The 19,776-nt window shown below is 43.0% G+C and overlaps 1 protein-coding gene and 1 long non-coding RNA gene across 4 annotated transcripts in view; one reads left to right on the top strand and one right to left on the bottom strand.

Moving 5' to 3' along the window:
* The window catches only part of KIF24 (kinesin family member 24), a 42,913-nt gene extending 23,814 nt beyond the window's left edge, over positions 1-19,099 (top strand). For all 3 annotated transcript variants that reach the window (XM_089498013.1, XM_089498011.1, XM_089498012.1), the window contains 7 exons: positions 1,934-2,055; positions 3,327-3,432; positions 4,553-4,624; positions 9,106-9,215; positions 11,854-14,013; positions 15,230-15,323; positions 17,579-19,099. In XM_089498013.1, the coding sequence (XP_089354139.1) occupies positions 1,934-2,055; positions 3,327-3,432; positions 4,553-4,624; positions 9,106-9,215; positions 11,854-14,013; positions 15,230-15,323; positions 17,579-17,719 (2,805 nt within the window). In that variant the 3' untranslated portion in view covers positions 17,720-19,099. The remainder of the gene's footprint in view (positions 1-1,933; positions 2,056-3,326; positions 3,433-4,552; positions 4,625-9,105; positions 9,216-11,853; positions 14,014-15,229; positions 15,324-17,578) is intronic.
* LOC149324253 (uncharacterized) lies at positions 15,876-17,594 on the bottom strand. The gene is made up of 2 exons (XR_016277951.1): positions 16,508-17,594; positions 15,876-16,082 (listed from the first exon to the last, which is right to left on the bottom strand). It is a non-coding gene; the product is annotated as an uncharacterized LOC149324253 (long non-coding RNA).
* Positions 19,100-19,776: the final 677 nt, after the last annotated feature.

Here is a 19,776-nt window from a genome sequence, read left to right as displayed (position 1 = left end):
TCGTGAGTGTCCTTACCTCAGATCTTATTCCTTGTTCAGTTGACCAGGAAATCTAACAGCAGATTTGCTGTTTGCTTTGGCAGTGTGTTCTTTACTGTTGGCTATAGAGAGGAATGAGCAAATTGGCATTTCGTACAATACTAAGCTGCTTGCCTCTGCCTTTGTTTTCTGGCTCCTTAAGTAAACCCCTTGGTTTACATGAATTTGGGAGTGGGATGGGGCTGGTGGTGGAAAAACTGTTTTGCTCACGTACAACTTTTCACAAAAGACATTTTGCTTTGTGAATTTTGTGCGTGTTCTGCATGGGCAGGTGTTGAAAGAGTTTAAATGAGCCATAAGAAAATACTTTTCTGTTGATGATGATCACAATGCCAGGAAAACTTCCAAATCAAAACATTATCAGCCATTCAACTGTTACTGTCTCACTACGCAGCATTTGGCAAAGGGACAAGCATGTGAATGTAAAAGACATTGCATGAAGAAAGTTTTCTGAAACAGAATAATGGAGAAGAAGCAAGATAATTTAAAAAATAGTCATTGCATTATTTATTGGAATTCTGAAATATGTTCTGGCAGAATATAACACTCAATAAGGGAAGCTCATTGGCTAGGTTTTGCTACTTTGTGCTCAGTGACTGAATAGGAGATATTTCATAGACCCATGGAGCTGGAAGAGACCTTAAGGGCCATCTAGTTCAACCCACTGCCATGTGGGAATAGAAAACTAAGGGACTCCTGAAAAATGCCCATCCGACCTCTGTTTTAAAACCTCCAAAGAAGGAGAGTCCATCACTCCAAGGCAAGCTGTTCTACTGTCATACAACTCTTAAAGTCAAAAAATCTTCCTAATGATTCTGAGTTGATCATATTGTAGTTTTTCTAATACAAATGTTAAGTACAACCAGGCTACACCATCCAAAAGAATTTGGCAGCATAGCCAACGGTGAGGAGTGTTGGAAACTAGAAGTTGCAAGGGCACAGTTTACCAAGCCCTGTTCCTCTGCTACATCATCATTGTCATTTTTCAAAGCATCTGCAAGCCTAGTTGTTTTCACAGAAAATAAAAGTAAGATGCAGGTTCTGCCCCCAGGCTTTAAGAGAAGACCCATAAGAAAAGGGGAGCACAACCTAAAGGCAGACATTTCAAAATCAACTGGGAAATGCCTGAGCAGAGACATTCTTTATTAGGCTTTTAAAGACACCATAGAAAAGTTAGATGACTGATGGGAAAATAGATTCACAGTGGGCGAATGGGTGGAACTGGAGAATGTGCCTTTTGCCTTTCTCTGAAAATATAAAATGGCTGGCTTGTTTGAGCCATCTGGGACCCACAAAGTTGTCACAACTTGGGGCAAAGTGTTGTGTGGTACAGACAAAGTTGTCACAACTTGGAGTATAGTGTTGTGTGGTACAAGTAACATTTCCCTGCAGTAGTTCTGTGGATGGTGCTTGTTCTTGTTCACTCTCTGACTAATCTTCATACTGGGGTTTGGGAAGCAATTTGCCAGCTTGACTGGGTAGGTTTCATTTTCCTTGCCTCTTCACAGTTTATGTGAAACCTCTGCCTCTGTTGCTCTCTTAAGCATCTTGTGAGCCACCTGGTCTTTGGTCTCCATCTCAGCCCACTTGGGGCCACTTTCTTGCAGGGTTTTGGACAAGAATTCTCTTTGTGCATGCCTAATCATTCTGGTATTGTAGTCTTTTCTTTATGCTATTATGTTATGACATTCATTATTTATTCTTCTTATGGCTCAGAGTGGTTTTATCTGAGGGTTGGAGGGGAAAAGTAGACTATTTTGATTTTGTCCCTGGGCTGAGACTGATAACGGGTCCCTTGTGACTCAGCTACCTGAAATTTCTGACACTTTAGAGATCCTGAGTAATTTGGGATGTATATAAAAATGCACTGTATTTTTCTTCATTTTTCCCACAGGTGATTTTGAAAGGAGGGAAGGAACGAAGTACAGGGGCAACTGGTATAAACTCGGATTCCTCCCGTTCCCACGCCATTATCCAGATTCAGATTAAAGATCCAACAAACAGAGTATTTGGGAGGTGAGCAGTTATGTGCTGGTGACTTAAGGCAAGGTTGTTTCTCCTCTCCCCTCCTCCCCCCCCCCCCCCCCATTATTCTAAAACTGTCTCCAAGTGTCTTGGAGGCAGCATGGAGAAATGCCCATGGTGCTCCACATAATCTGGTGCTAAGTGCAAGACTTGGTTACATCCTATGTGGACTACTATAACAATCTGTACTTGGAACTGGCTTTGAAGAGTTTTTGGAAACTTCAGCTGGTCCAAAGAGCTGCAGCCAGACTGTTAACTGGAGCAGGCTACAGAGACCACAGAATGCCCCTGTTGAAACAGCTTAACTGACTGCCAGTTTGTTTCTGGGTATAAGTCAAAGTGCTGGTTATGACCTATAAAGCCCTATATGGCTCAGGTCCAGGCTTTTTGGCAGACTGTATCTCCCTGTATGAACTGGCCCAGGCTCTGAGATCCTCAGGAGAGGTCCTTCTTCCAGTCCCATCACCATCACAAGCACAGTTGGTGGGGACATGAGAGAGGGCCTTTTCAGTGACTGTTCCTGGACTCTGGAACACTTTCTAAGGGAGGTCAGAATAGCCTTGTCCTTTTACTTATTCCCCCCCCCCCCCCCGTTCTTTTGGTTTTTTGCACTGTCTTTGAATATTGAATATTGAATATTGTTGTTAATGGCATCCTGTATTCCATTAATGGATTCGTAAGGTCCACTAATTCTACCTATTCACAATTGTGATGAAGTTGTAAATGCAACCCCCATCTACTTTGACAGCCAGTAGCTGCTTTGAACGATAGAAATCGGCTCTGCTTTTAATCAAAATGAAGCAGGATGGTGTTTCCAAACTCCTGTCTGCCTGTGAGAGGGCTGTGACAATCAGACAGGAACCCTGCCTTATCACAGCCTTAATTACTGGCAAGAATCTGGAAATGCCATCCTACCTAGTCGCCAGCAGAATAGACCTCAATTGCTCAGAGCAGTTGCTGGTTTGGGGGATTAGGCCAGGAGACATTATTTAGCTATGCATTCCTACAGGTGATGTAGGGTATGGTATCTTATCACTTTCATCATTATCATTATTGTTAAGCACCCTGTACATTTAGAATTGAAGAGCAGTATAAAACTGTTTTAGATAAATAATTGGTTCTGAGACTTACATGTGATTGAAGAAAACCACATTCTCTTTGTCTAACATACATCACATAGCTCTTGAGGCTAAAGCTGCCTTGCTTTGGACCCATCAGAGGAAGGACAGGAGGTGTTAAATGGATTAATCATGTTTTTCCAGGATTTCCTTCATTGATCTAGCTGGCAGTGAGAGAGCAGCTGATGCCAGAGACTCTGACAGACAGACAAAAATGGAAGGGGCAGAAATAAATCAAAGTCTCCTGGCGGTAAGTCAGTGGAAAGGCTGTACCTTTTCCAGACAGTATGTCCTCTGCATGTGAAAGGTCTCATCCTTGGTAGGCTGGAAAAGGCCCAGTAAGGGTCTAAAAGCCTTGCGCTTTGTTGCTAGTCACTGTGATCCAGGTTGGGCACCCTTTGGCCCTCCAGATGTTACAGGACTACAACTCCTAGCATTCATCATTATTGGCTAGGCTGGTTAGATTTGAGGGGAGCTGCGGTCCAACAACATCAGGAGGGCTGCACATGTTGTCCATTGCAGAGAAGACAACACTGTACAGCTGGCCAGCTGTAGCCACGGATTTTTTTATCCACAGATTCAACCATACATGTCTTCAAAATTTGTCACTGTATATAATAGGACTTGAGTGTGAAATTTTAGTATCCGTAGGGCATCCTGGCACGAAACCCTAGTGATTACCAAGGGCCCACTACTCAATGGTCCAGTGTTTTATAGGGCTACTTCTTAAAAGTTTTTAAAGTATGGGATGATGTTGTATTGTTTTAAAGTATTTTTAACATTTTTATCTTTTAAATGGTATTTTATTATTTTACTATGTAACTTGTTTTAATATTGTAATAATTTAATTCTATTTTAATGTACTATTTTTGTATGCTTTTAATTGTAGTTTTTTAACGTTGTGAGCCACCCTGAGTCCCAGTTTTGGGAAAAGGGCGAGATATAAACAACAGCAACAACATGCCTCATCTTTGGAAATGACTTTTTTATGAAGTGGAATTGTTTCAGGGAACAGAACTCTGCTCAGAGAGATGTTTAGGTTTAGAGTAGTTCAGCAGCAGAAATTCTCAAATTTAGATCCCTTCAAATAACTTTGACAGATGTTTGCAGGACCAATGGCTTCTTCCTTCCTTCTTTCCAGTAATTTTTAAGTAGGCTCCTGCAAACAAACAAAGGGTTAACCGCATCCTCAGTCAGCTTTTACGCTTCCTGGTGCTATTGGAATGGTAGTAGCCAAGGCTCAGCTGACACACCAAGGACCTCCAGTATAGAAATGAGTATGACCTTCTGAGAAAACAACTGTTCTGTACTGACTGCTTTGTGCTGATTTTATTACAGCCACTATGTGGTGTAACTGTTTTTCTTTGTAGCTGAAAGAATGCATCCGTGCCTTGGATCAGGAACATGCTCACACTCCCTTCAGGCAAAGCAAACTGACTCAGGTAAACTTCCAAGCCAATGAAAGGAGGACATATTTTATCATTCTCTAAAGCTGTTTTGGAAAAGTGCAATAATTTACCCAGACTTCTGAGACTCAGGGAAGTGACCCCCAAGAACTGATGGCTTTGAGTTATAAGACAACACTTTTCTGTGCTCCTTGGTTTTAAATTCTGTCTTGGACTCTTTCCATAGTTCTCATGAGCAATGGGGACTGTAGTTTTGTGAGGATCCTGTAAACTTTTAGTAGTTCTAAGCCTTTACAGAAGTGGAAGATATGATTCAATCTGCTTGGATATTTGTAATGAATTGCTGATTGAGAAAACAGTCATACAGTTGTCTCTTGGCATTCGCACCTGGCAGGAGTGAGGCAGGGTGCGGGAGCTGCTGGGCGCCATGGGGACTCACCTTCCTGGCAGTGGCACTCAGGGCCCAGCATTCACATGCCCCGGCCCCTCCACCACAGCCAATGGAAATATCACACATACCGGGCTCTGAGTGCTGTTGGGAAAGCCAAGTCTCCATGGTGGCCAGCGTGGATTACAGGCCCTGGCAGCCCCTGCATCCTACCTCATTCCTGCCTGGTGTCTCCTGGGAAACCGAGTCACCAGACCCCGGAAGGCGGGGAGGTCAGGAAGGAGGCTGCCCAAGCGAGTAGGAGACAACTTTCTGCACCTGCCTCCTTCTCCTCCTCCTCAGCAGAGAAGGGAAGTGCAGCAACTGCTCCATCTGCCTCAGCCAGTTCTAAGCTCCACCAGAGAGGAGAGCCCAAAAGGGCAGCCAGGAGGAGGACCCTTCCAAGGGACCCTCCAAGGTTGTGGCTGTGTGTTTCTCTCTTTCTCTTTCTCTCTCTCTCTCTCTCTGCCCCACCCCCCTGGACTGAAGGAAGGCTCCCTCCTTGTCCCCGAGGCAAAGTTAAGCTTGGGGAGAAGAAGGAGTTAAAGAAGGAGGGAGGGAGGGCTTGTCCCATTGTCCCCAATGGCAGTGTGGCTGCATGTGCATGCCACTATTGAAGATAGCACTGGCTTGCCATCCGCAAATGATTCAAACTGCTAATGACAAGTCCGCAGATATCGAGGGATGACTGTATAGCTAAATGAGTTTCCTAAGCAATGAAACAGATTTGCGTGTGGGAAGAAGGTATAGAAAACTGGAAGGTTTACATCCCAGAAATCCTACTGAGGCTATCAGTGTTGTGCTAGTTAGAGTGTCAGAGTAGGATTAGGGTGAGCGAGATTCAGATCTTGATTTATCAATGAAACACACTGGTTGATGCCATGCAGTCTGCTTCTTTGAGCCTAACCTCCCTCACAGGTGGCCGTAAAGATAAAACAAGATGGGGGGACTGTATGTGTCACCTTGAATTTGTTGCATGTTTGCGATTCTACAAACGTTTACAACATTTTTTTCTACCAGAGCTATAGAATGGCAAGTTCAAATTTTACTTGGATAGCTGCTAGTGACTTAGTAGTCACAGAGGTTCTGGAGGTTCTAGTATCTCTTTACTTAATATCCCAGCAAGAATGGCTTGTAGCCATTTAGTTTGGCTAGAGCTAAATATAGATGAGTAAAGTTATGCTCAAAATTCTCCATAAAGACTCCTGCCATATATGGAGTGGGAAATTCTGAGAAGTGCAAGCAGGCTTTAGGAATGGAAGAGGCACTAGGGACCACATTGCAAACGTAATGAATAATATGAGTGCTTCAAAGAATTTCAGGAGAAAATCAGCATGTCTTTGATTGTCTACATCAAAGCCTTTGACTGCATAGATCATGAAAAGCTATGGAACCCTCTTAAAGAAATGGGAGTGCCAGTACTTTTGATTGTCCTGATGAGAAACCTATACTGAGGACAAGAGTCTCCTGTTAAACAGAATATGGAGAAACAGAATGGTTCCTGATTGGCAAAGGGCAAGGCAGCATTCTATCACCATGCTTGTTCAACTTGTATGCAGAAAATATTATATGAAGAGCAGGTTCAGATTTGGAAGAAGGAAGATTGAGGGAAGGAACATCAACAATTTATGATATGCAGATAACACAGTACTGCTAGCAGAAAGCAACAAAGACTTGGAACAATTGCTAAGAAAAGTTAAAGAAGAAAGTGCAAATGTTAATGCTGAACAATAAAAAACCAAATGTAAGAACAACAGAGGATTTGCATAAATTCAGCCCACAATAAAAAATAAATAGAAGTAGTCAAAGATATCTCATATCTTGATTCCATCACTGACGAGAACAGAGATTATAGTCAAGAAATCAGAAGACCAAGTGGTCTTGTATGAAGCTGCTTTTCTTGATCCATTTCAAACAGGCATCAGGGCCGGGTATGGGGCGGAGACTGCCATGGCCGCTTTAACTGATGACCTTCGTCTGGGCATTGACAGAGGGAGCATGACCCTGTTGGTGTTTCTAGACCTCTCTGCTGCATTCGATACAATAGATCATGGCATCCTCTTGGAGCGCCTGAGAGAGGTAGAAATTGGAGGCACTGCTCTGCAGTGGTTCCGTTCCTTCCTCTCAGGCAGGTTCCAGAGGATGATGCTCGGGGAAAGTTGCTCTTCAAAAACAGCGCTCAATTGTGGTGTCCCTCAAGGCAGCATCCTGTCCCCGATGCTATTTAACATGTATATGAAGCTGCTGGGAGAAATCATCCGTGGATATGGGACCGGGTGTTATCAGTACGTTGATGACACACAAATATATTTCTCCATGTCCCGGTCATCAGTGACAATGACAGATGGCATCTCTCTCCTCAACCAGTGTCCTCAGGCAGTAATGGATTGGATGAGGGAAAACAAGCTCAAGTTGAATCCAGACAAAACGGAGGTACTTATGGTAGGGACCCCCAAACCAGGTTTTGGGTTGAAGCCTCCAGTCCCAGAGGGGCTCACGCTCTCCTTGAAGGTCTGTGTTCGCAGTCTGGGGGTGCTTCTTGACCCGATGCTTCAGATGAGGAATCAGGTGAATGCGACGGTCAAGAGCGCCTGTTATCAGCTTTGGCTGATACGCCAGCTGCGCCCTTTCCTGGAATAGGGTGACCTCGAAACTGTAGTACAAACACTGGTAACCTCAAGACTTGATTTTTGCAACGTGCTCTACATAGGGCTACCCTTGTGCCTAGTCCGGAAACTCCAGTTGGTACAGAATATGGCAGCCAGGTTGGTCACAGGAACAGCGACGAGTGACCCTATAACACCAATATTGAAGTCACTCCACTGGCTCCCTATTAGTTTCCAGGCACAGTACAAGGTGATGGTTATCACCTTTAAAGCACTACATGGCTTGGGCCCAACCTATCTAAAGGATTGCCTGCTTCCATATAATCCGCCCTGTACACTCAGGTACTCTGGGAGGAATTTACTACAGCCCTTAAAGACAAGATTGACGGTGATCTCCCAGAGGACATTTTTTGCAGCCGCTCCCAATTTATGGAATGGCCTGCCGGACAAGATCCTTAAAATTACCAATCTAGAGAGCTTCAAAAAAGCCATTAAGATGGATCTCTTCCGGCAGGCCTTCCTGGAATAAAATACTCGGCCACGAAAAAGACTTCCCCATTTATCGATCTCTGCCCATGGTTATTGTTTGGATTTTAAAATGTTAGTTTTAGTCTTATACTGTTTAATCTTGTTTTAAGGGGGGTACTATGTATATATGGATATATTTTAGCCTGTTGTACGCCGCTTTGATTGCTTGGCAAAAAGCAGGATACAAATAATTTTTTTATTTTATTTTATTATTTTAAGATGAGATGTGGTGCTAGAGAAGAATGATGAAAATACCATGCACAGCGAGAATGACAAATCAGTATTGGAGCAGATCAGGCCTTTGCTCTCCCTAGAAGCCAAGATGACCAAACTGAGACTGTTTTATTTTGGCCACATCATGAGAAGATGTGACTTACTGGGAAAGACAATGCTAGTAAATGTGAAGGGAAGTAGAAAGAAAGGAATGCTAGATAAAATCAAGAAAGCCACAGACTTGAGCTTGCAGGACATGAGCAGAGCAGTGGAGGACGAGGGGGCTTGGAGGTAATTCATGGAGTTGCCATGAGTCAAAATTGACTCAAATGACTCAAATGCAGTTAACAACAAAAATAAAGATGGTGATTTCCTTGCTCTTGTTCAGTTAGCCTTTTGTAACATCATGAAAATTCTAGGTTATTAGTGAGGAGCCTGTTACACTGTTGCACCTGAGATATGCCTAGAATCTAGACTCATATACCTTGAGGTGTCTAGGCTCAAGCTGTGTGAGACACATCTCAAATGTAATACCCCCCTTGGCTCCTTCATAACATTATTGTAGCACTAACTGCTGCTGGTGATGATACCTAGTTGAACTTTTCAAAAGACGTTCCTTTCATTATTTTGATTAGTTCAATTTATATCCTGCTTCTTCCCAAGGGCTTGAGGATTGTAATGATTTTAAAAGGCTTTCTGTTCTCAGTACCCTAAATCATGCTTTCTTCCTTTCTCCATTCAAGGTCCTAAAAGACTCTTTTGTTGGTAATTCCAAGACATGCATGATAGCCAATGTCTCACCCAGCCACATCGCGACAGAACACACCCTAAATACCTTACGGTATGCTGACAGGTAAGTAGCACACTAAACATCAGTCTTTTTATATAGAACTATAGAATAGAAAGAAGGGGCACTAGGTACCATATTACAAACATGGAGCATACCAAAGAATTCCAAAGAAGAATAGATATGTTTTTCATAGACTACAGCAAAGCATTTGATTGTATAAATCACGAAAAGCTATGGGATGCACTTGAACACATGTGGATGCCACTACATCTGATAGTCATGATGAGAAATCTGTACCAAGGACAGTAGGCCACCATCAGAACAGAATTTGGGGAAACAGAGTGGTTCCCAGTAGGCAAAGGGGTCAGGCAAGGTTACATCCTATCACCCTGCTAGTTTATTTTATATGCCAAAAACATCATAAGAAAAGCGGAATTAGAATCAGTAAAAAGAGAAGTTAAGATAGGATGAAACAATATTAACAACCTAAGATATGCAGATGACACCATAATATTAGCAGAAGACATTCAGGAATTGGAAGGTCAAAAATGAAAGTGCAAGGGCAGATCTGATGCTCAACATAAAGAAAACAAAAATAATGACAACAGAAGAAATACACAAATTCAGTCTATACGAGGAAATTGAAATAGTCAAAGAATTCCCATATCTAGGATCAAACATTGACCAGAATGGAGACTGCAGTCAAGAGGGAAGAAGTAGACTAGAAATGGGAAGGGCAGCTATGAAAGAACTGGAAAAGATACTGAAGAGCCAAAGCATACAACTGAGCACTAAAGTCAGAATCATTCAGGTCATTGTATTCCCAATTATCGTGTACAGATGCAAGATCTGGACAGCGAAAGAAGCAGACAGAAAGAAAATCAACTCATTTGAAATGTGGTGCAGGAGAAGAGTGCTTAGGATACCATGGACAGCCAAGAAGACAAATAAATGGGTTCTTGAACAGATCAGACCAGATCTCTCCTTGGAAGCTAAGATAGTCAAGTTGAGACTATCATACTTTGGCCACATAATGAGAAGGCATGGATCACTAGAAAAAATAATAATGCTAGGAAAAGTAGAGGGTAGAAGAAAGAAAGGAAGATCACAGACCAGATGGAAAGACTTGATCAGTGGGGTTATGGGCAAGGGCTTACAGGATCTGGGCAAGGCAGTGGAGGATAGGGATTCTTGGAGATGTCTCATCCATGAGGTCATCCTTGAATTGGAATCGACTCAAGGCAGCTAACAACAACAATAGAATCATACAGTTGGAAGAGACCACAGGGGTCATCTATCCAACCCTAAGAGATGCTCATCCAACATCTGTTTAAAGAACTCTGAAAGAGAATCCACCACACATTGAGGCAACCTATTCTACTGTTGAGCAGTTCTTACAACCAAGAAGTTGTTTTCAATGTCTGGGTAGAATCTCCTTTCTTGAATTTTGTTTCCACTGGTTTTTGGATGGAGAATAGCAATAGCAGCTTCATTTACATATATACCACTTCATATCATCTAAGCAGTCTCTAAGCAGTTTACAGCTGTAAGCTAATTGCCCTCAACAAGCTGAGTACTCATTTTAGTGACCTCAGAAGGATGCACGCCTGAGTCAAGCCTGAGCCCTTGTATTGAACTCTCAACTTTATGGTTTGTGTGTGAGTGGCTGCAGTACAGGAATTTAACCACTTCCCCACCAGGGTTCTACCAACAAACAAGCTGGCTCCATCCTCTATATGATAGCCTTTCAGATATTTAAAGATGACTATCATAGCACTTCTCAGTCTCCTCCAAGCTAAACAGACCCCATGCAGTATGAAAAGCAATGCAAAATAATTCTCTGTTAAAAAATTGTTAGATTATATATGGAAACAAAACACTCGACCAACAGCAGTGAGGTAATAAAGTCCTTGGCCAGTGGCTAACGTTAGCCAAAAGAATGGTCAGGAGTTATCAAATGAGGATCAAACGGCAGTAGTGAGGAAGAAGGATGAGAGCTAGTTGATTCATCAGAAGCTGTGGTGCAGCAAGACTTTGAAAAATAGAGGTAAAAATGAAGAGGAAAATAGTGTGATGAATTAAGAGGGGGAAGCTGTTCTTAGAGCAGAACAGAAACAATGAGACCAGGAAGCAGAAAAAAACAGGGAATCAAGAAGACACCAGCCAATATTTGGAGCAAATGCATAGACATATTTTTTTTAAAAAAGGCTAAATGTATATATAAAAGCCTAATACAGTCGGCCCACCTTTTAGGCGGGCTTGCTTTCTGTAGCTTTGAGGTCACGCTGAAGGCAAGCCCAGGCAGAAATAATGGGGTGCGTACTCATGCCCCATACACCACTGTTATTTCCTATGGGGCTTGAGCATACGCTCTTTTCCCCATATGCGGGTGTGTGTGTGTCCAAAACGGGTCCCCTGCGTATGGGGAGGGCAGACTGTAATATTCTACATTTCTCTTGATTTCAAACTGTTGGTCTTAAAATTAAGCTGCTTTTAGCTAGGAAATTGTTAGCTGTTTAAATTGTTATGTAGGTAGTTCTGGCTTCTGAAATGTATTAACTGCTGCTTTGGCTTTGGTTGCATTAGAATTGTCTTGTACTCTTTTTATATAAACTACTTTGAGGAGGCTTTGCCCTAAAATGCAGCCTAGGTATCTTTAAAATAAATAAAAACAAGCTAACACCAAATCTTTTACTCCCAGGGTGAAGGAGCTGAAGAGGGGGATTAAGTGTTGCACACCTGTTGTGAGCAGACGGCGGGTGACAGCAAACTGGTCTCCTAAACGTATCCAGAGTTCTTCTTGTTCCCAAGCTGGGGAAAAAAACTCACCCAAGAAAGTAAAGCTGGGCCTTCAGCGCCCAGCAACCCCTGCAGCTTTGCCCAAGACCAAGGCTTCACCAGTGTTGTGCCACCCATTTTCTTCTGCCCCAAAAGGACAGGCCCGCAGAGGGCATTTGGGTACTCAAGATTGGCTCGGCTGCAGTAGCCTGGTGAAATACACACCGAGAACAGGAGCATCAGCCAAGAAGATGACTGAGGAGCCCTCTCTGCATCCTGAGAAGAATGCTTTTGGGAAGGACTTCATGGCCAAGGCAGCAGATGGCCAAGGAGAAAGGTCACGGGTTAAGTGCTTAAAAGTCCAGCCTGTGCAGAAACAGCTGGTTTCCAGAGCAGACTTTTCCTTCGGTGACAGTGACCGGTCCTTGGCCCACCCAGAGGAAGGTGGAAGGCTCTTTGCAGAGCAGTGTGCTGTGGCATGGACAGATCTCCCACCCCATCAGAAAGACAGGGAGCAACACCTCCGCCTATACCACCAGCAGTTCCAGCAGCCTCCTATTCTGCAGCAGAAGCTGAGCTACCAACCTCTGGAGAAGTTTTTAGCCCAGTACAAACCCCAGGAGGTTCAGGTGAAGGAAGAGCCCCCTTGCCAGACTCCTCTTTCCCCCCAGGACTGTGATGAGACAATGCAGCTAGAAGATTTGGATGACAGCGACTTCAGCGAGGACTCCTTCTCTCCTGGATCAAGCCAGAAGAAGGTTGAGAGGCAAGCTAAAAGGGAAAGCACCCAGGATTCATTTTTCCTCCATCAGAGGGAGTGTGGGACTGAGGGATGGGAGGTCCAGGGTGGACAGGAACTGTTTTCCAGAAAGTCTGAGAATAAAAGTAGGGAAGTTTTGTTAGGACTGGAGGAGGCTGCTGGGTGTAAAGAAGACAGTAAGAGTCCATCTGACAAGAGCACAGAAGCATTCAGTTCCTTTCCAAAGAATGACACACCAGAGAAACCTTACTGCTCACAGGATGACAACATTGTATGTAACAGCATAAGCAACACATCTCTTCCTACACCAAAGCAGCCCAGATATACAGATCTACCTCTAAATTGCCCCAGCGAGTGCTTCTCTGTGCCAGAAAAGTCAGCACAAAGTCCACCATTTGACCACATGTTTGCATCTGCAAGCTGCATCTCTGATGGCCTGACAGAAGAATCTCTTCAAGGTAATCATGCCCCCCTTTCAGAGTTTGCAAGAAGAAAGTGCCCCCCAAAAGGAACAGGCTTTGATGGGACTCTGAATTGTTCAGTGGAATTTCCTGGAGAGATGACTCCCTTGACAGTGTCCCTCCTCGACACAGACACTCCAAGGGAAGAGCATTCCCCCCAGGGACAAAGAAAAATGCTGCACAAGGAAGAGGAGGCTGGCCAGATAAAGAAATCCTTCCATCCCCGAAAGCGATGGGATGAAGACCCCAGATGGTTCCATGGAAATCAACCATCTGCTGCATCCAACGTGCACAAAATGGGTCCATGGAGGAGGACAGCTGGCCCAGGGCTTTCTCCGCAGGCCAAGAACAAGTGGCTTTCACAGTCATATCATCTCCCATCTGCCTTGGGGGTTGAATTAGCCCTAAGTGAACTTGAGGGCTGTGTTTATAGATACCCTTCTGGAGCTACAGGCCTGGCAGATCTTCTTTCTCCATGCACAAAGAAGGAGGATGAGGAGGACACTCTGCTTCTTAGTAACCTCCAGTTCAATGACTACGTGACTAGTCCACAGTGTGATGCTGACACTGAAGGAGCTAGGACTGGCTCATTGAATTGTTCAGGGCGTTTCAATTTAGGTGAAGAAGACAGCTCCAAACCCATAACACAACTCAAGTATTTCGGTGTGGTGGGAAAGCCTTCCATCTCAGATGCGTCACCTGTCTCTGATAATGCAAGAAGCGAGAGACCCTCTGAGGAGAGCATCCCTCTACAACCCAGTTTGGCATTTAGGAAAGAGGAACTTGACTGTTCAGAAGAAGCATTTACGCTGACCTTCAGCAATGAGGAAATGATGCTCCAGAGTAAAGAAGCATTGAGAAGGTGAGTTTTCGTGATTTTCTTCTGGTCTCCAACCCAGTTTTCAAGGCAGAACTGGGCTCTTGCTGGAGTTGGCAGCTGATGGGAAACATGGGAGGCAGTCTCAAAGCTGCATACATTCTGTACCTTGCAGTAAGAGACTTTCATATCAAGTGCCCTCACCTTTTAAGAAGAAGTGGTGACACTAAGAGATACATCTGCAGCCCTGAAGGCCATTTTTGCAGTTCTCGGTATCCCAACATTTAAAAATATGTTTTTGAAACACCCTTGGCCAAAATTGTTATTGTTGTCTGTCTTCTGACTTATGACAACCCAGAGAGAGTTTGCTATTGCCTTTCTTTGAACCAGTGTATTTCCATTGCTGAGCAGGGATTTGAACTCTAGTCTCCTGGAGTCCAAAACATCCCTTCCAAAATAGCTGCATCTTCACCTACCTAATCTGACAGACTGCCAATATCCCCCTGCCCTCACTGTGCCAGGAAGCAGCACCATATTTGTGTCAATTGGCAACAAGTGTTATTATTTTCCCCTAGAAACTCTCCAGATCTTGCCAGCCACTGACTCAGGAAAAGTCCATGGACAACCACTCTTAGCAGCTTGTCCTAGGGGACATGGGGTTGACTTGGCCACAATTTTGAGTCTTCCAGCACTATTTTCATTGAGTTTTTGTAGCTTTTCCTGGACCTAAAATGGCTTAGGGGATTCCATAAGTGGTAATTTCCAAGGAAATATAGAGGTCATTTTGGACCTCTCAAAAATTGAAAAAGTTAAAAAAGGGGAGGGTGGTATGCAGCTCCTCCAGTATCTCAAGGAAAACCAATGTGGCCCCTCTAACCTTTGTTCTTAAGTATTGTCACTGAGTGAATTGTGATTTAAGAAATTTTAAATTTACTGATGACAGTCCCTTTTCTATGATCCTTGGCCTCTTATTATCTCGGGTGTATGTTTTAGTTATGCTTTTTAAATTCTTAATACTTTTATGGAATTTTATTCTGTTTTTAGTCAGATTATTTCATTATTTTAATTTTTTATTGTTTTAAATTGTCTGTGAGCTGTCTTGGGTCCCTTTGTGGGAGAAAGGTGGTGTACAAATGAAATGAATAAATAAATAAAATAAATGAGAGCTAATAATGGTAGCTCCCCCAAGTGTTTGTACTAAGTAAAGCGGAAGAACTTTTATTAGCAGTGTTATTCTTATCTTTTAAATTGTGCCTTATAGGCAATCTGTGCTCCAAATCCATCGGAAGCAGCTGGATGAAATGGCAGACCTGTGTTTTCAGGAGGAGAGCTTGATTCGTAAGATGTCAGAACTGGTGAGTGGGTTTGAAGATTCTTCAAAGCTCCCTGAAGCCAGGGCTTGCACCATCTCTGTCAGTGTCATTGTGTAGACAGCAGAAGCTTCTGAGCTGGTAAAGGGGAGCTCCTTTCATGAAAACTAAATATACAGAGTTGACAGCCGTAAGGCTCGGCGCATTAGCAGTGTCAGCCTGGCACCCCTTTTGTGATAGTGAGCAGAGTGCAGGTCAGAAAGCCCAATGATAGAGACAGCTGTAAAACCAGCACCCTGGCAGTAGGAGGAACTTTTTTTTAAAAGGACTTGGGTTGAATTTTTAAAGGACTGTGATAGTGCCTAGAGGGGAAGAGGCAACCTCTAAAGTACCTGGCCTCCAATAAACCATGAAGAATTCTCCAGGCTTACTCTTTTGGTGCATTTTTGGAACCATTTGCTTGGAACTGAAAATCTTTGTGGGCTCCTTGGAAAGAACAACTGGAAATAGAAGCCACTGGAACCAATTCTTCATTGTTTCCTGACAAACCCACCGTGATAATAATAATAATAATAATAATAATAATAATAATAATAATAATAATAATAATAAGTTTTATTTATAGACCGCTATTCCGTGTTGATCATAGCAGTGTACAGTAAAAATTGCAATGACAAATACAAAATACAGGATAAAAATTGCAATACATAAATAAAACTTATAACAACATTCCAAAAATGTGATGCTTGGTTTAGCCCAGCCAACCACACTCCAATGCTTGATTCTGGGATTCGCCGCTTTGATCTGAATTGGAAAAGCGGGATAGAAATAAACTTTTATTATTATTATTATATATTATTATTATATTATTATATTATTATTAAGTGTAGTGAACTCACAGAGACTTAAAAAAATGCCACCAAGGGAACAATCATATATTGATAAGGTGTGATGTCCAAGGATTTAAAATACTGAACCTAAGCCCAATATATGATTGTAAGCCTCAGGGATGGTATGCCTTACGTTGTGGTTGCTTTGAGATTATCATTGCTGTGTAATTATTTTCTAGATGGTAGATGGAATAATAGAATATATTGTATAAATTGTATTATTGTTCCACTATATAAAACTGTGAAAAGGTTATTGCTATTTTTGATACATAATGAAATAACTCAATTAATAGTAAATATATGCAATTTATAAGAATAGCAAATATTTACATTATTTACCAAACTGTTATTGTTGTTGTGTGCTTTCACATCATTTCCAGCTTCTGGAGACCCTATAATGGGGCTTTCTTGGCAAGTTTCTTCAGAGGGGGTTTGCCATTGCCTTCCCCTAATGCTGAAAGCATGCGACTTGGCCATGGTCATCCAGTGGGTTTCATCGCCAAAGAGCACCTTGATGTTCCTTGGATGTTTGTGAAGGCATCGGGGATGTATCTCTCCTTTCATCCCACCTAAATATTATGTAATCCAGGTGTCTCTGCAGTGCAAAAGAAACAAAAGTATAAGACACTCTTTAAAGACATCACCAGACAGACATACAGCCTCTGGGCTGCCTTCCTGAGAATCTAATCTACAGCAGTCTATCAGTTGTAGTGTGTTACCCAGAAGTATAGAAGGGGACAGAACCAAAAAGCCCTCTCTCTCAGGGTTGTTGTTGAGTGCCTTCAAGTTCTTTCCAACCTATGGTTGGGTTTTCTGGGGCTGAGAGGATGTGACTTGCCCAAGGTCACCCAGTGGGCCTCCATAGCCACATTTCCTTGTACAGTAGTGACTTTGCTGCCCATATGTGGGCAAGACAGTGGAGTTGTCTTCTTCCAAAAGATAATTCTCCACCAACACTTTGTTGTGTATGTTCAAGTTGTTTCCAACTTACAAAGACCCTAAGGCGCAACTATCATGGGGTTTTCTTGGCAAGGTTTGTTCAGAGGGGATTTGCCTTTGCCTTCCTCTGAGGCGGAGAGAAAATGGCTTGCCCAAGGTTGCTCAGTGGGTTTCCATAGCCAAGTGGGGATCATAGTCCAGAGCTGAAACCACTATATCACTCTGGTTCTCTCCACCTACACAAGGGCTCTAGAAGTCACCAGAAATCAGCTTGTCTCACTTTCTCCATTTGATACTCCAGATCTATAAAACTGACAAATGACATGCTGGTCAACATTTGTGAACAGCCTTTATTACCCTTTGCTGTAATAAAACAGAACCCATAACTCTTTTCTTATTTGTCAAGGATACCTTACTTACAGGATGCTTCATCTTCACCATTTGTTTCTCCCTTCACTTTTCCCCTGTTAGGATTTTGGGGACTTTGTGATGAAACTGGATGAAATCCTGATCCTGAAGTCCAAGTGCATCCAAAGGATGCGAACTCAACTGCAGCCTTTCTTACCTGCGTCTTCCAAAGAGGCACCACTCCTGCCAACATCCCCATCCTAGCTGTGAGGCAGCAATGAAATTCTGAGGCTGTGAAACCTTTCCTCTTCGGCAGCCAGCAAAGACTTCAGAGGGTTTGGTCATATACTTTCAAAGACGTAGAAGTTCAGAAGAAAGTCAGCTGCAGTCCAAAGTGCCTGTGTGCCCCTATTTCCTAACTCTCTCCTAAAGAGGCCGAAGCAACCCTTTCCTCTCTGACAGTGGATGACTCCATATTGTCACTTGCTCTCTTCCCGGCCCTTGCTTTTTGAAAAAGGAAGTTCTCAGCTGCCACCAGAGTGAGACAGTTCTTTGGAGGATCTGCACCAGCCTAGGTCTTGTAGAGTGATTGATGCTGTCAGATGAGGCACTGGGCCTGTTGTCATCAATGCAAAACAGAAACCCATGAAGAGAATTTGTAAAGATCATGTCTGTAAGGAATCATTCTCTTTCACCTTCCTGTACCAAATATACCTCTGCTGTTGGCTGTAGGAACAACTGCCTTCAGTCACTGAGACTCTCTAGCTCAGATCTCCTGTACTGAGCATCACTTAGCAAGGACTTTGAAAGTCATTGTGTGTAGATCAGAATGGTCTGAAGATATGAACTGTCAGATTGCTGGTGGAAAACTAGGATGCCTTATACACCTGAAGAGTTTACAAAAGCCGTAAACCCTCTCCAGCCCTGTGAAACTGTTGCTCTTTTACACAGAATTTTCCAGAGGGAACATTGACCAAGCCCATGTCCTCAAGGTACCAGTGTCATCCCAAACACTGCTGGAAGGGAACCAGATATGCAGACATCACTGTACCTATGTTGATTTGTCTTTCCCTGCCTTGGGAAAGAACACACTTAGGCACTGGGAACCAGCTTGTCTTTTTTTCAGTTTATCAATGGTATGGGGTGGAGAGTGGCTTGTGTGTATTAATAGAGAGTTCTTTCCTGAATTTGGTTTGCTAAGGTAGAATACATCTAGATATATAATTGGGTGTATGCTTTTTTCTCAAACATGTAGATATATGGTGGAAATTTCCCACTCAGGCCAGTCCACCATTCCCTCCCTTCTTTCATTCATGCAATAGCAGCTCACACATCCCTGCCCCCGGTAATTCAGAATAGCAACAGTTCTTGAGAGGGAATCATGTATGTGGAATGCATCCCCAACTCAGCTCCTCTTTTCTCTAAATAAGTACATGGACACCAGTCCTGTTGTCAGTATGGCTACTGCATACTTGATTGGCAAAATGCTTGGGCAGTTAGAGGAGTGATGTTAAAAGATGAATGGACAGTGTGTAAGTTATACAAATGGCTGAAAACTAGAGTTAATTCAGTTTAGAGTGATATTTTATATGCATGTCATTTCTATACTGCATATTTTGCTGAAATCATTTTTCTTCAATTAAAAGTCGGTTTGCTAAACAGCAGTCCATCATGTGTTAAATTATGCATCCAGACCAAGTGGAATCCAGGTTTGATCGCAAAAGCCAGTTGCAGAAGGGGAAAGGTCTGAATATCGGTACTGGAAGCTCTGAAAGCATAATGATGGTCTGTAAGAGGGTCAGTGACAGCCACCACCCACAGAAATTCACAAGAAGCTGATAGCACCAGGGTCACCTCATCACAGATCATTGAAGGGAAATTAACCATCAGAGTTACCCACTTGGAGGAAGGAAGGTAGGTAGCCATTCACACAGACTGTGGCCAATTGTCCTACCTTTCAGTTAGAAATTTATCCAGCCATACTCCCTATTCATGACTGTGACAGTAGATTCACCATATTAAATGTCCCCCAAACCTTTCTTAACAGCCAGAAGCTACATTGAGCAATGCAAGTGTTACCTAAATTGATGTGGGTCCTAAGAGGGCATTCACAAATTGAATACAATGGGGATAGTGCTAAGATGGAGCGTGTCCAGATGGGGGATGACCCTCTTGAATTGTGCCAAGAAAGGGACATGGTGTTTGTAGTGAGGGCTGACCAAAGTAGAATAGAGTGGCACTAATACTCCCAGTGATCTAGACACTACACTCCTATTGATGCATAGAATCACAGAATAGAAGGTCCTATCTCCTCTTTGCAT

This window comes from Sceloporus occidentalis, unplaced genomic scaffold (assembly GCF_023333645.1).
Source record: "Sceloporus occidentalis isolate IW3139 unplaced genomic scaffold, rSceOcc1.0.p SCAF_1, whole genome shotgun sequence".
NCBI classification, from domain to species: Eukaryota; Metazoa; Chordata; class Lepidosauria; order Squamata; family Phrynosomatidae; genus Sceloporus; species Sceloporus occidentalis.
Note: the sequence above shows the minus strand (reverse complement) of the source record. Positions and strands in the feature narration are given on the sequence as shown.